We start from the raw sequence: 15,248 nt of genomic DNA, 5'->3' as shown, positions 1-15,248 counted from the left end.
CTCTCCTTCCTCACTTCTGCCGCCCTTCCAGCTTCAGTCTAAGCCCTGTCCCCCAGGGGCCTTTTCCAACCCCTCACTTAGTCACTTCCTCTCCCTTGTGCACAGTCTGCACACCATCTCCCCCATTAGAATGTAAGCTCCCTGACAGTAGGGACAGTTTTTATGTTTGTTTTTTCCTTCCTGTCTACACCATGGGCCCGGCACATGCTTGTTCAACTTAATTATCTTGTACTTGGTAATGAAGAATCCAGATTCCTAGGTTTCCCAGACTTGAAACGGGGGCAGAAAGGCAAGGCCAGGCTCCTGGGAGAAATGGGCAGAATGCAGAATGACCCAGAAATGTCACCTGCCAGCAAAGTCATTAGCAGCTGGGCATCTTCAGACCTCAGAGACTTTCTGACAAAGCTGGCCCTGAAACATTCATCTTCTCCCAGAGAACACTGGCCTTTGGGACTTGTCTGACCTCAAAATGGGCTGAAAAGGCTTGAAAAGGCCACTGGGGGGGAGCACAGGCCTTCCAAAGAGTTTGCCTTTCTGGCTAAGCAGAAAAAAATAAAAAAGCAACCAGAGGGGAAACTGAGCAATGCTTCCTAGCTCCTGACTTGGTGGGGTGAGGGAGGGGGTGATCTCTCCTAGTGTGGAACAGGCAAGATTTCCTCAAAGGGAAAAAACCTGTGACAAGCACCTTGTATCTTGGATTTAGGTACATCAGCAAGGGGAAGGCAGGCAGCCCCCATTGCACTGTGCCTCAGGAGCCTATGGACTGGGCCATCAGAGGGTCACGGCTCCAGGCTGGAAGGTCCAGCCCATCCAGTCCCATCCTCCCATTTTACAGATGAGAGATGAGTGACTTGGTCAACCAAGGCCACAAGAGCCAGAACCTAGGCACTGCCCAGTGCCATCTGCATTGTACCACTGATGCCTCTGGCTGAGATCTCAAGCACGAGTGTCCTCTGAGACAGGGAAGAGACAAGCCCTCCCTTTCTGGCCCATCCATAGAGGTTATCCTGTCCTTCTGGGAAGGGCCGAACATTCTAGCCAGACTTGCGAGGGCTACACAAGGCCACCTGGACTCCTGGAGAGTTGGCAGTCACCCCTCATTCTCCTGCCAGCCCTCAGCTTGCTCCAACTCAGGAAGATCATGAGGCAGCCTCAGCCCTTCTTGGCTGATGGATCTGGTGCTAGGCTGTCACCCCTGGACCAACGGGGCTCTGGGTGTTTTAATGCAAGTTAAAGAAAGTAATGCAGTTTAAAGTGTGTGTGCATGTGAGTGTACATTATTGGGGATGGGGTGGAGAACACCCCTTCCTCGAAGGCCTTCCATGTTAGGGCCACCAAACCTGAGAGGAGAACCACTCTGGGTCTGGACTTCCTCCTCTCTCAAACCAGGACAGGACAGCGTCTTTCAGCTGTGATCCTATGAGCTCCATCACACGACCGGCCCAGTGGCAAAATCTGTGCTGGGCTATGGGCCTTCCTAGTGTCCTGGGAGTGGGAGACCCTCCCTCCAATCACCAGCACATCCTGGAGAGGCCCCACCTTCTGGGGCAGAATATTCCCTACATTCTCAGGGAAGTTAACTCCTTCCTTCCTTCCGGACAGGCCTACCTTGCTCAGGGCAAACTGTGATTTTCTCTGTTCTCCAGGGAGGTCCCTAAAGAGGTTTTCTTGAAGGTGTGGGATAAGATTGCTTTCTGAGAGTAATCCAAGATCTCCCGGGGAAGTCCCAAGTACTCAAACCTAGCAGTCCATCTGCTAGACCCCAGGGCCTCTCCAAGAGTTTCTATAAAGAGTCTGGTTTTTGGTTAACAGAAGAGTTAGTTCCATGGACTGTGGGGGCTGATGGCTGGTGGTGACCCGTCAGCCTGCACAGCCAGGCGGGTGCCTGGTCCAGAGGCCAGACCTCTGAGACACCAGCATCTACACTGCCAGAAGATGTATATGTATATGCCAAAGGCCTTACTGTTTGCCTGGCAGCGGTGAGGGAGGGAAAAGGGGAGCTCTGCCTGGCCACTGGCAAAGAGCAGGGGACAGAGGGGCTGGTGGGAGGCTGGGGTGTGCAGGGGCCTGAGGAGGAATTCAATGACCTCAGACACTCTCGTGCAGCTCAGACCACTGGAATCGGAGGTGAGGGCTTCTTCCTGCCTTTTCTATCTTAAAGGCTTTCTGTAGGTACATGAAAAAGAGGGCTTCACACAAACACCCAAGAGAATGAAGTGTGTGTGTGTTAAGTGGAAAAGAGTATTAAATGTGGAGTCCCAAGGACCTGGGTTCAAATCCGGTCCCTCCAGATAACTGTTATGACCTTGGGTAAATCTCTATCTCTCAGGCCCTTAGTTTCCACGTATATAAAATGATGGGGTTGGGCTCAATGACTTCTGAGGTCACTTCTAGGCCTGGACCCAGAATCCTATGAGAAGTTGCAGGTTCAAATCCTGACTCTGCATAACCCTGAGCCATCACTAAATGCCTCTCCTGTGTACAGTGAGGGAGGCTGGCTTTCCAGCTGCCCCCGGGCCCCTCACCATCCTCTCCAGGGGGTCCGGGGTCCTCGAGGCACGGTCCAGCAGCTCACTGTACTCCAGCTCCTCACACAGGCGCTGCAGCGTGTTCAGAGGCTCATTCAGCTCCACGGGCATGGCCACCTTGGACAGGTCCTTGCCGATATTATTTCTCAGAATATTCCAGAGGCTGATGTTGCTGTTGTTGGGGCAGGGCGCCGGCAAGCAGGTCCGCCGTTTGGTCTGGCCTCCCGGGTCACTTTCGAGAATGGGGCCTGGAAGGGACAGAAGAGGGACTCACTTTCAGCTCACCAAATGATTTCTTCCCCTCTTTCTCTTGTTAAAATTTAACTCTAATTTCAACAACTAGCTTATTAATGTTTTCACAACAGTCATATCTGAATGTATTACTGTACCCAACCGTGTGCGCAGAGTCTTCCCTTGTGAGAAAGAAATACAGTTCAGGAAAACCAGTCAACAAAGTCTGACAGTATATGCAACATTTTGTACCCATAAGCTACCACTGCTAAGGCTGGCAAGCAGGTTTCCTTATCTCTTCTCCTAGACTGGTCACTACAGTCACACAGTGTTTGCCTTCATTTTAGGGTCTTCCTCCTCCTCTTCCCCCATCTTCTTCCTCCTCTTCCCCCATCTTCTTCCTCCTCTTCCTCCATCTTCTTCCTCCTCTTCTCCCATCTTCTTCCTCCTCTTCCCCCATCTTCTTCCTCCTCTTCCCCCATCTTCTTCCTCCTCTTCCCCCATCTTCTTCCTCCTCTTCCCCCATCTTCTTCTTCCTCTTCCTCCATCTTCTTCCTCCTCTTCCCCCATCTTCTTCCTCCTCTTCCTCCATCTTCTTCCTCCTCTTCTCCCATCTTCTTCCTCCTCTTCCCCCATCTTCTTCCTTCTCTTGCCCCACTGTTTTCTTCCTCTTCTGAAATCAGATTTCTGACCATAAGGCCAGCGCTCCAAATGGCCTGGTGTTTTTCTAAACTGTTTTTGATGAGGTGGTAGGTCGTTTGGCATTTATGGTGCCCATTAGACAGCATTTATTATGTGCCTATTGTATAGACAGCCCCGTTAGATGCTGGGGAGACAGAGGCATAGCTGTTACCCCTGCCTTTAAGAGTCTCGTGAGCCAGTCATGAAGACAGGGCATAATGGAAATGAGAACCAATATGTAATAATGTGTGGAGGTCAGAGGGCCCTCAAAACAAGCTTGGGGGAGCTGTCATACTGTGTGGTTCCTGGCTTACAGCTCAGGGTCCAAGTAGCACTATGCCTATCTCAGCTGAGAGGGTTCCAAGTGAGGACATTCTCTTGCTGCCCCCTGCCCAGGCCCTAAGGAGGTAGCGCTGACTAGCACCCCAGCACAGGCCACCCTGAAGGCCTCTGGGATTCCCCATGGCACCAGGTGACTAGCACCCCAGCACAGGCCACCCTGACGGCCTCTGGGATTCCCCATGGCACCAGGTGACTAGCACCCCAGCACAGGCCACCCTGACGGCCTCTGGGATTCCCCATGGCACCAGGTAGCTAGCACCCCAGCACAGGCCACCCTGAAGGCCTCTGGGATTCCCCATGGCACCAGGTGGCCGGAATCCTCTACCTGGGGAACAAGACTCTCTGTGGCTAAATCCTCCTTAAGCCCCATGCAAGGAAGCTTTTTCACTCTGTTAGGGTCATTGGGGGGCTATTTTCACAAAACCTTTTAGCCATTCCTAGAATCAAGCAATATTCACTCTTAAACGCTATGACTTATTAGAAGAAAAGTACCACACACACTTAGGGTATTCTTTTTATCATAACAGGTTTCAGTTGGCTGGAAGGGGGGCATAACCTCTAGGAGGTGGTACCTGTCACTATCAAAACTGTGATTCCCCCACTTCAGCCTCCTGAGGCCCCTGGAAGCCCGCCATGTTACATGCCACACATAAGACACTTCCATTACGCTACTATTCCAACACAGGGGAAAGTCAGCATGGGATGGTGGAGAGGGCACTGGATTTGCAGTCAGGAAGACCTGGGATACTTACTAGCGACATGACCCTCACCAAACCATCTAGCTTCACTGGGCCTCAGTTTCCTTATTTTGTAAAAAGATGGGGTCAGACTTGATGGCTGTCTGGCTGCTGAGGTCCCTTCAGGCTCAGCTCTGGGGTCCTGTGCTCTGTGATCTCATGGATGTGGGGCTTCCTGCTAGAGACCACAGCCCGTCTCTGTCTACTCAGTCTGGGTAACTCCATGCCCATGGCCCACCTTCACTCTTCCTTGCCATCACCAAGGTGCCAATGGAGCCCATGGATGGACCATCGGTTATTCTTTGCTCTTGCCATATGACTGGCCCATCTTTCTTGAGCGTACATCTCTTTGGAGGAAGTTTCAGTTGGCTTCTTCCACTTGGCAGCTGGCTCACGCCCACCCCCCGCCTCTCCATCTCCATCTGGGTTATGCTCACTTTCTGTCCTCAGGGACTGTCCTGCACTGTGGTTGGTGGTTGCAGATAACCAGAAGGAGGGAGAAAGGATGGTGTCCCCTGACACAGTTAGTTTAGTGACTAGTTTAGACATATTCAGCAATGCACCCCCACAGGCTACACTATGACTTAGAAAACCACAAATTAACATTAGCCCTGTTGCATTACATTTTTATTTATTTTGGTAAACACTTCACAATTTCATTTTAATCTGATACAGGCCACAGGGGAGTTTGCAGGCTTTGAGTCTGACCTCTCTGGTATCAATCTAGCAACTGGTCCCTGGGGGCTCAAATGTTTCCCACACCATAGGCAGAATGGACCATTCCTTTCTCCATGTAAGGACTATTTCAGGGCCAGGTCTTAAACGCCCGATGTACACACTTCTGTTTCTCTGTGACTGATCCAACAAGGATTTATTAAGTACCTACTATGGACAACACCCTGGCTTAGGGACATTCCATCCCAGCAGAGGCTTCCCAGGTCTTGGCATGGTCCCTGTATATAGCCAGTGCTCAATAAATGCTCCTGCACCATGAAGAGAACAACATTCCCTTTTAGACAGGAAAACGTGCTTTGGTCCTACCCAGTGTCTGCCTCTCATTGTCCAGATCGTTGCTGAGGTTATCCACGGAGGCATTATCACTTACATCACTGACGTAGGAATCATCATCTGAAGCCTGCCAGAGGGGAGAGAAACTTGGTCATTAAAGCAAGAATTTCAGGGCCACAGCATCATGAGAGGCGACCAAATGGTGCTTAGGATCATTTCCCCAAATGGCTCAATGCTTGTTGAGTTACAAGGCACAAATCTTTTCCAGTGCATCGTGATCATACTATTTTCCCAGTTATTTCCTCCCGTCTGATGAAAAAGACATTCAAAGCCTTTTAGCCATTTACTGGAATCAAGCAATATTCATTCTTAAATGCTGTGGCTCATTATCAGAAAAAGCATCAAATAAATCCATGCAGTCATCATTATTGTAATAAAGTCCCATTTGGAATATTAATCATAGTAAACCCTCATTCTTTCTGAATTAGTCAGGAAAAAGCCCAGCCAGATTGAGTTGGAGTTTAGAGTTTTATTATCTATGAAAACAGGACTTATGGAAATCGATACCATAGGTGAGCTTGCCAGGAGAATGCCTTCTCCACTTAAGAAAACAAGCCCTTGGAGTAGCATTCATTTGTTTTGGATGACCTAACTAATAGGAGACTTCTCACCTGCTCACTGAAGCAGGACAGAACCTGGCAACACAATTATTCATCGGCTCACGTGAATATGTTCATCTTACGGGTTAAATCCCATTGGGACAAAGGCTGCGGGAAGGAGCCAGATTCTTTCACTGCAGTGGAATTTGGCTTAAGGTGAATTCATGTGATATAAGTTATTCTCCCATGGTGTGAGCTGAAGAATAGTTGGTCAACTTTGGCTTTCCGGAGAATCTGCCCACGAGAGGGAGATGTAGTGTTCACATCCATCCTCGCACTCTCCGAAAAGGCCTGGACTGGGGGGAATGTAGCTCCAGGTGTAGTTTGGGAGTCCCTAGGATATGGGGAAGGGGACAGGCTGTCCTGTTTGAAGTGATAAGGTGCAAGAGAAGCTGCCTGATTGGCAATAGAATAAAAAAAAACCATAAATAATCTTTATTCCCACCCCACCCTAGGCACTCTAGTACCAGCCACATATAATCAGAGGTCATCATCAAGAGTGCACATGTCTTCACTCCATAGGATCCAGTGAGATAAAATGCATGTAAAAGTACGTTGCGAATGTTATAGCCCTATATAAATTCTAGCTGTTGTTGTAGCTGGATTGCTAAAGCATTGTAAGAAAGAGTAGTTTAAAATTAAAAAAATAAATAAAGGTCAAACCTCATTTTCTGAGGAGCTTGGAGACAGTAAGACTTCTTGGGCATCAAAAAACTCTGAAAGGGAGTCTGTGATGGAGAGTCGACTTTCATTGGAGAGCTGATGGACGAGGGCTCTGCTTTCTTCTCCAGAGATCTCCTATTTTCAAACCAAACAAAGACACTGAGAAAGGGCATCCAGAAACTTGTAAGGTACGAGGCAAAGAAGAATCTTTAAAAAAAAAATCAGTCCTGGAGCACGTGTGATCAGATTGTCATTTCAAAGTGGGAGCGAGTTCCAAACATTCGCTGAACAGCAGAGAAAGCAAAGCTCCCTAGGCTCTGGACAGGCCACTTACAGGAACACGACACCACTTACATTGCAAGACAAGGGGATATTCTGCCAACAAAGACAAATGTCAAATATTTGTTTGCTGGTTTTTTTTTTTTTCATTCAAGGGAGAGAAACAATTTTGTCTGAAGAGGATTTCCCATCTTTTCTACTTCCTCCTTCTTCCACCCTCTATGCAAGGGGCTCCCAATCTCTTGGGTCCTCATCCCACCAGGTTTCAGGAAACCTTTATGCTGTTGTTCAGTCTTGTCTAACTCTTCATGATCTCATATGGGGTTTTCCTGGAGTGGTTTGCCATCTCCTTCTCCAGTGGATTAGGCAAACAGAGGTTAAGTGACTTGCCCAGGGTCACACAGCTAGTGAATATCTGACACTGAGTTTGAACTCAGGTCTTCCTGACTCCAAACCCAGCACTCTGACCACTGAACCACCTAGCTGCCTCCAAGCCTTCCTGTACCTCTAGTTAACATTAAAGATATCAATTCAAGAGTTTAACATACCTATGCACATGAGAAATAGACATTAATTTTAATAGGATAATATAGTTAATTATCTAATATTCCCCACACTCCCTTGCCCATCTTCTCATGTCCCCTGAGGATATAAGCACCCCATACTGGGCACTCCTGCTTTATCCTACCTTTCATCTAACAACAGAAGCCCTAACAATGGCTTTCCAACTCCTACTTGTACCAAAGGTCTGAGTACACTTGTGCATGGGATGAAGAATGGCATTAATTTCCTTCTTCAGATGAACATCAACATATCTCCAGCACAGAGAAGCTTCTTGGGGGGCCATAAGCTAATGAGGAACCTAGTTCTGGCAGGAAGAAGAAATCCACCACATGGACCAACCCCTTTCTCTCCCTCAAATTTCTGGTATCTGCCTCAGAAAAGGCAGGAGGTCAGGGCCATAAGCCTGGAATCCAGGCTTCTCCCCAGCCCTCTGGGCAAGGCTGCCGGGGCACTCTGAGCCTCCACTCAGAAGGGGACGTACACAGTCCTCCTCCTCCGCTCTGGGACAAGACTCGGGCAAATTCCGCTCAGTTGCTTAGAAGCAGACGGCCCACCCGTGCTCCCCGACAGCACACTCTGCACTCTATCTATACCATCATGGTGGCTAACCCAGCTCCTTCCCCATCACACACAGATCTGACAACGTGTCCTAGGCAGGCCCTCGGAATGCTGCAGGCAACCGAGGGAAAGGAAGAGACCGAGTGCTTGGACGCCATTCCACAGGCCCACAAAAGGACAGACATTCTTGCTCTGGAGCCTTTGTTACGGGATGAGCTGGCATTCTCAACGACTACACCAGTGGAGCACCAGCTTTGGTAGGGTCTTCTGAACTAGGAGAGCAGCCAGGTGGTGCAGTGACAAGAGCTCGGACCTGGAGTCAAGGAGATGTGAGTTCAAATCTAGCTTCAGACACTTACTAGCTGTGTGATCCTGAACAAGTCACTTAACCTGTTTGCCTCAGTTTCTTCATCTGTAAAATCCTCAGAAGGAAATGGTAAACCACTCCAGTATCTTTGCCAAGAAAACCCCAAATGGGGTCATGAAGAGTCAGATATGAATGAAAAGACGCAACCACACCACCAAGCTAGGAAGACTCGGAGACTGACTGTGTGCCTGTATTCTGAAGACCAGGCTATCCCAGTCCAGTGAGACAGGCAGTGGGCAGATAGTGCAATCAGAGGATCAAAGTTCAAATCTGACCCTACCTGTATAAACTTCAACAAGCCACTTGAGCTTGTGGGTCTCAGTTTCCCTGTGTGGAGTGATGGCTTCGGTGGCCTTTTCCAGATCTGGAATCCAATGATTCTAAGAGAGTCATCAGCAGGGTTGACTGATGGTGGATGCATTTCTCATCCACAGCAACTTTGAAAGATCAAAGATTCACAGAGGGATCACAGTCTACACTGGCAGAGGGGAGAGGCCCAGGGAAACTATCGCTGAGAATTTACTCATGCAAGCCAGGACGTCATCATCATTTCCAAGACAGCACCTCATAATTCATACACCAAATAGGAAGAGAGAAGAAGGGATAAAGGAAGAAGGGAGAAAAAAGGAGAAAGAAAAAAAGGAGTAGAAAAGAAAAGAAAGAAGGGAGAAAGAAAGAGAAGAAAAAGGAAAAAAGGGAGGAAAGGGGAAAGGAAGAGAGAAGAAAAAGGGAAAAACAAAAGGAGGGAAGAAGGAAGATGGAAGGAAAACGGAAGCAAGAAAGGAAAGGTGTATCAAAGTGTAACACTGGGAGCTCCGGCTGTGCCAGGCTTGCAGGGGAGGGGGCTCTGGGAGCTAGCACATGAAGATGGGAGTTCTGAAGAGAAATTTCATCCACCAAGCCAACGAGCTGCCATCTGTCTTGTTTGTCATGCCTGTGAATCACTGAAAAGAAACCCAGGGCCACATTCCATACTCAGCCTCCAAGAGGCAGCTGATGAGCTTCCTGGGGGCAAAACAATAACATTTTCATTGCTAGGGAAGTCAACTGAAATCACAGCTAAATCAGCACCTGGGGCAAGAAACAGGGGGAGTATGTGCAGCTCAACCAGACACTGGAATGGTCGTAAGTAGAGAGATGCCATCGACTGGGTTGATTCCAAAAAGACTTTGGAAGGATGGGACATTGGGCCAAGATGAAAAGACTGAAAATTAATTGGGACAAACGTAAGACGTATCTGCTTTTGGCAGCAAAGCGGCTCAGGAGAAAGAATGCCAGGTTTGGTGCCAGGGGCCCGAGGTGGAATCCCAGCTGTACAGCCAGGGGATGTGGGGCAGATCCCGGCAGCTCCCCATGCCTCAATGAGGACACTGGATGGCGGCCTTCACAGGTCCTCTCAGGTCCTCTCATCTACGGAGGCTTTTAGTCTGTGGTCCTGGGCTAAGACGTCCTCAGGACACCCCCGGCTGGAGCAGTTGGGTTCTGTATTAAAATCCCCAATTGCTCCAAATCTCAGAACAGGCAATGGCAAAGCAGGCTTTGATGTTCAGGATGAATGATTAGCTCACTGTTTACCCACTGAAGAGTGATTAGGCTAATAAACTGATGAAATGGGGGAACAGGACCTACCAAGCACATTCTAAGCAAAGGGAAAAATGTGGGAATGACCAGTGGTTGGGAGAGGCCCCATCCTTTTCCATTCACATGATATCCTCTCCCTCTATCTGTCTGTCTGTCTCTCTCTTTCCATCTGAGAAATGGGGAGAATCCAGAGTCAGAAGGCCCTCCATACTACAGGGCAGCAGGTTCCAAGTGTCTCCCACTGCCCTGCTCTCACCACGGGGGAGCTGTAATCCCAAGGAAGTTTTTTCTTACATCTTTCTGCCTGTAAGACTCTCTTACTTCCTTCAGCTTAATAATAACAAAAATATTTATGCAATAATAATAGTTGGCATAGTGCTTCAGAGTTTGCAAAGCACTTTATAAATATTCCATCTGTTTATCTCTATAACAACCCTGGAAGGTAGGGGCTATTATCATCTCATTTGGGTAAACAGAGGCAGGGGCTTACCCAACTTGCCCAAGGTCACATGTAAGTGTCTGAGGCAGAATATGAATCAGATCTTCCCGACTCGGGGCTCAGCACACTATCCATTGTGCCACCCGGCTACCCGTCTCTCAGACCTTTCTTGAACCCTCCCAGCAAAATCACCTCGTTGGGCTTTTACAGAGTGAGGAAACATGACATGGTGGGTAGAAAGCTGGTCTCCAAGACAGGAGGGTCTGGATTCAAACCCAGTTTTGACTTATCCTGGCTGTGTGACCTTGGGAAAGTCACTTCACCTCTCAGTGATTTAGGAGACTCTTTAAAACTATACACTGTAGAGGAGGTGCCAACCTACATTGGTAGAAAGAGTGTCCTTAGCTGGGAATTTCCCTGACTACAATAGAATTACAGTTTGGGTCCTTATCTCTTATCCTTATCTTTGTATGAACTTGTGTGTGTCTATGTAAGCTCCCTGAGGGCACGGAACGATCTGTTTCTCTGTATCCCCTATCTAGTGTAGTTCACTTCATATAGTAGGTGCTTAATAAATGCACAATTGCCTTCTACTAAGCCGCAGTCTTCCTCTGGGCCCCTTCTCCCCAAGGCTTCAGGTTCCGCCCTCTGTCACCAAACAAAACAAGTCTGGTCCTGGCCTAGGAGAGGTCAGTTGTGACCCTCAGGGACATTCTAAGGGAAACATTTTCTTAATCTGAAAGTGCAACGGCATCATCACTTATTGGTATCGTCAGGGTCTTGCTGGTGGTGATTTCTTTCCCCAGCACCGGAGGGGTCTTCTTTTTTTTTTTTTTTTTAAAGCAATAGGGGTTAAGTAACTTGCTCAAGGTTACACGGCCAGTTATTTCTGGGTGTGGTGCTGAGTATCTGAGCCCGGATTTGATCCAGGTCATCCCGATACTGAAGCCAGCGCTCTTACTCGCTGAGCCACCTGGCCACCCCTAAGCAATTGGGGTTAAGTAACTTGCTCAAGGTTACACGGCCAGGTGTTTCTGGGTGAGTGCTAAGTGTCTGAGCCCGAGATTCGATCTCCAGGTCTTCTCAACACTGGAGCCGGTGCTCTTACTCGCTGTGCTACCTGGCCGCCCCTAGGAGGGGGTCTTCTAACACAAGGAATGGAATCACAGAAGAAAAAACAGAGAAAATAAAACAAAACTCTAGTTGTTCAGCCCTGTCTGATGCTGTGACCCCGTTTGGGGTTTTCTTGGCAAAGATCCCAGGGTGGCTCGCCATTTCCTTCTGCAGCTCATTTGACAGATGAGGAAACTGAGGCAAACAGGATGGTGACTTACCCAGGGTCGCACAGCTAGTGTCTGAGGACATATTTGAACTCGGGTCTTCCTGTTTCTAGGCCCAGAACCCCACCCTCTGCACCACCTAACTACCCCAATTCTTCTTCTACTGGGATGAAAATAAAACAATAAAAATGACCAAATAAAGACAGATCTTTGAAGGAGACTTTGGAGAACGTGGAGCCAAACTCAGTGAGGCGGCAAATTCTCTGCTTCCCCTCCCTAGTTCTCTCCCTTTATTTATGAACCTATGGTACATTCCTGGTGTCACAACAAAGCACTGGGTGCAGATGATCTATCAGATCCTCACAACAACCCCCTGTGAGAACCATTGGCCCCATTTTACAAAGGAGGAAACAGAGGCTCAGGGAGCGGTCTGCCCCCACCCACCTTCCAGCCTAGTTCTGCTCCTTCCCTTCCCAATCCCCAGCTCCAGCCAGGCTGGTCCACACTCCAGAACCCTCTGGGACACTTCTCATTTCCGTCCATTTGCACACACCATGCCCCGGGCCAGGAATGCCTTCTTTCTTCTCAGAATCCTGGCTTTCGGACAAGGCTCATCTCAAGGGTCACTTCTTTCCCCGATTCTCCCCTTAAAGTCTGAGGGGCTCCCTCCTGCCTGCACTGTACTTGGATTACTGTACACACTATATCCTCCTCCCACCCCCACCCCAGGAGACAGTAAGTCTCTGCAAGGAAGGGGCAGGGTAATTCATTTTTGTCTCCATGTCCTGGGTACTCAGCCTGGCCCACAGGAGCTGCCTGAGAAATGTTTGTGAGACTGAACTGATTTAGGAGATCTGTCCAAGGTCACCAGGCTGATGAATGGCAGACCCGAGGCACAAACCTAACATTCCTGGCGCCCCCGAGGCCAGGGCTCCTTCCACTGACCCAGAACAGCTTCTCCCCCGTCCCCTTCCAAGCTATCCCTGTTTCCTCCATGTCCACATTCCAGTTATATCTCTTAGGTAATATTTAACTAGGAGATGACAGTCTTGGCAAAGATCTCCTTAACCCAAGTTTCTCCTGGTTGATAATGGCGGTATGTTGCCCCAGACTGCTTAAGAATTCATCTGGGCCCCACAAAGGTTTGTCTAGTCCTTTTCCTTCCCTCTCTGGGGCACCTGGGCTTCAGAGCCGAGAGCCGAAATCCGAACCCTGAGCCAGACCTTAAAGCCCCAGTGGAATCCAATGGACCCAAGCTGGGAGAAATCAACCAGGGAAGCTTTTCATGGAAATTCAATGCTGATGACGATGATGACCATGACAGCTAACATTTACATAGCGCTTATTAGGAGTCAGGCACCATGCTAAACTCTCTACACTTATCACCTCATTTGACCCTCACACCGCCTTGGGAGGTAGGCGCTATTATCATTCTGGTTTTGTAAGGGAATCAGAGGCAAAGGGAAGTGGCTTGACCAGGGTCACACACTAGAAAGTGACTGGGGCTGGATTAGAACTCGGCTCTTTCTGACTCTAGGCTCACTGCAGCACCACCCAGAACAAGCTGTTTCCATTTCTAAATTGGGGCACAGTAAGAAAACCCACAGTGGACTTTACAAAGGAACCCAAACCCCAGAAGTCTCTGCTTTGGCAGCAAGGGAGCTGTTATGGTGTGTTCTATTCACCTGGAAACGTCCAAGCCCAATCCCAGGGAAAGAAGAAAGGCACGGGTCATTAGGATAATTGTTGGCCTTGAAAGCTTACATAATGACAATACTCGAGCTAGGAAGCATCACACAGAAATGACTTGCACACAGAGGAAGATTAAATTGCACACCTTTTAAAAAAAAAAAACAAATTCCAAATTTGGGAAATCAGGAAAGAATCACATTATGGAGCAAAATTGGGGGGGACACCCCCATTTCTTATGTTCAGCTTATTTTGAGGCAATGATTGTGACAAAAATTTCCAAAGTGGTTCTTGTACACATGCACCAAGGAAGAAATGAGGCAGAAACATGCAGATTCATCAGCAGCCACTTTGGAGACCGTTTCCATTCTACTGCAAACACAGCTCTCTGGATTTGAAATGCACACCGCCATGCACGCCGCCCGTTAAACCAATCTGCTCATGTCTTAGATAAACAACAAATGACTAAAAATAAAATCCTTTACCTTATTTGCCCCTGTGCACAGCTAATTTTAGGGAAAGCACCCATCTGGAGATTTTCTCCTCATCTTAGAGGAACAGGGAGAAGATTTCATAATAAAACAGTTGCCAAAAGCCAGGCTTTCTGATGCACAGTTGGCCAAGAGACTTCAACTTAGTTAACAAAACGAACTTCCCCTCATAGGAGATGGTTGTTCCTTTTCTGTAATTGTTTAGCACAAAGTCTTTCCAGGTATGGAAGATGAGAATAAGAGAAGAGTAAGAACAGTTGTAGAAGGAACTGGGAACCAGAGTCCACAGGAGGTAAGTCTGGTCTCCTTATGAGAACCTCTGAGGGTTCCCTTGGTCACCCTTCCTTCCTTTCAGCCCGTCACACACACACACACACACACACACAGATACTTGGTAGAGGGTGATGATATTTAGGGGAAAATGAAAGAAAGACAAATAAATAAAAGGGAAGGGGTTTCTGATTAATAATTTCTAGCTTGATGTCTAAAGAAAATCTGCTCCCCCCAATCCCTCCTGTTATGAAATCACAGGAAACAAGGACATTCCAAGGCTGGGTCTGAGAACACCCCTGGAAATGGGAGAAATCAGGCAGGAAGTGCACCGTGGGGAAAAGGAATCATGCAGTAAAGGGACTGTGGTCATGGAAGAGAAACCTGTACCCACCTCTGCCAGACCATCACTTGACTTGGCACCGGCAGCAGAATCGAAGAACAGGGACTCGGCATGGATTCTACGTAAGCGGTCTTTAAGGTCTGTATTTTGTGCTAGGGCCTGGAACATGTTAAAAAAATATTGGGGCCACATTAATAGAAGAGACGTGTCACAAAGGGTAGGAATTGATGGGCCGGATGGGATAGGCACAAGAGATTCGTGAAAGGATTGGTTGATCCCTTGTTATTGGACTCTACACCCTCACAGGTCCACTGAGAACTACTGCTCACACTCAGATGAGCTCTGAGATCCTCTGAACAGCCTTGTCAAGTTCAACGCAAGTGATGATGCCCCTTCCTTCCTCCTAATGCCGGGTCTTAATGGCACTTCATGAACAATGGGCCATCAGATCATCAATCTTACTACCTGGGCCCCTTTAGACAAGTAGGCTTTCCCTTTCTGGGCCCTGGTTTGATCATCTACAAAATGGGGAGAGTTG

General features: G+C 48.3%; 1 protein-coding gene across 8 annotated transcripts in view; it reads right to left on the bottom strand.

The window, feature by feature from the left end:
- OSBPL3 (oxysterol binding protein like 3) overlaps nt 1-15,248 on the bottom strand; it is a 146,336-nt gene that overhangs the window by 27,826 nt on the left and 103,262 nt on the right. For 6 of the 8 annotated variants that reach the window (XM_069088697.1, XM_069088696.1, XM_069088693.1 and 3 more), the window contains 4 exons: nt 14,762-14,869; nt 6,850-6,984; nt 5,561-5,654; nt 2,526-2,776 (listed from right to left, as the gene is read on the bottom strand). In XM_069088697.1, coding sequence (XP_068944798.1) covers nt 2,526-2,776; nt 5,561-5,654; nt 6,850-6,984; nt 14,762-14,869 — 588 coding nt within the window. The remainder of the gene's footprint in view (nt 1-2,525; nt 2,777-5,560; nt 5,655-6,849; nt 6,985-14,761; nt 14,870-15,248) is intronic. The other 2 variants (XM_069088699.1, XM_069088700.1) reach the window with 1 other exon arrangement.

Source organism: Petaurus breviceps, unplaced genomic scaffold, assembly GCF_028583685.1.
Source record: "Petaurus breviceps papuanus isolate PSGF00001 unplaced genomic scaffold, PetGlider_PUasm1.0 185, whole genome shotgun sequence".
Taxonomy (NCBI): Eukaryota; Metazoa; Chordata; class Mammalia; order Diprotodontia; family Petauridae; genus Petaurus; species Petaurus breviceps.
The sequence above is the reverse complement of the archived record's forward strand: the minus strand, read 5'-3'. Positions and strand labels throughout refer to the sequence as shown.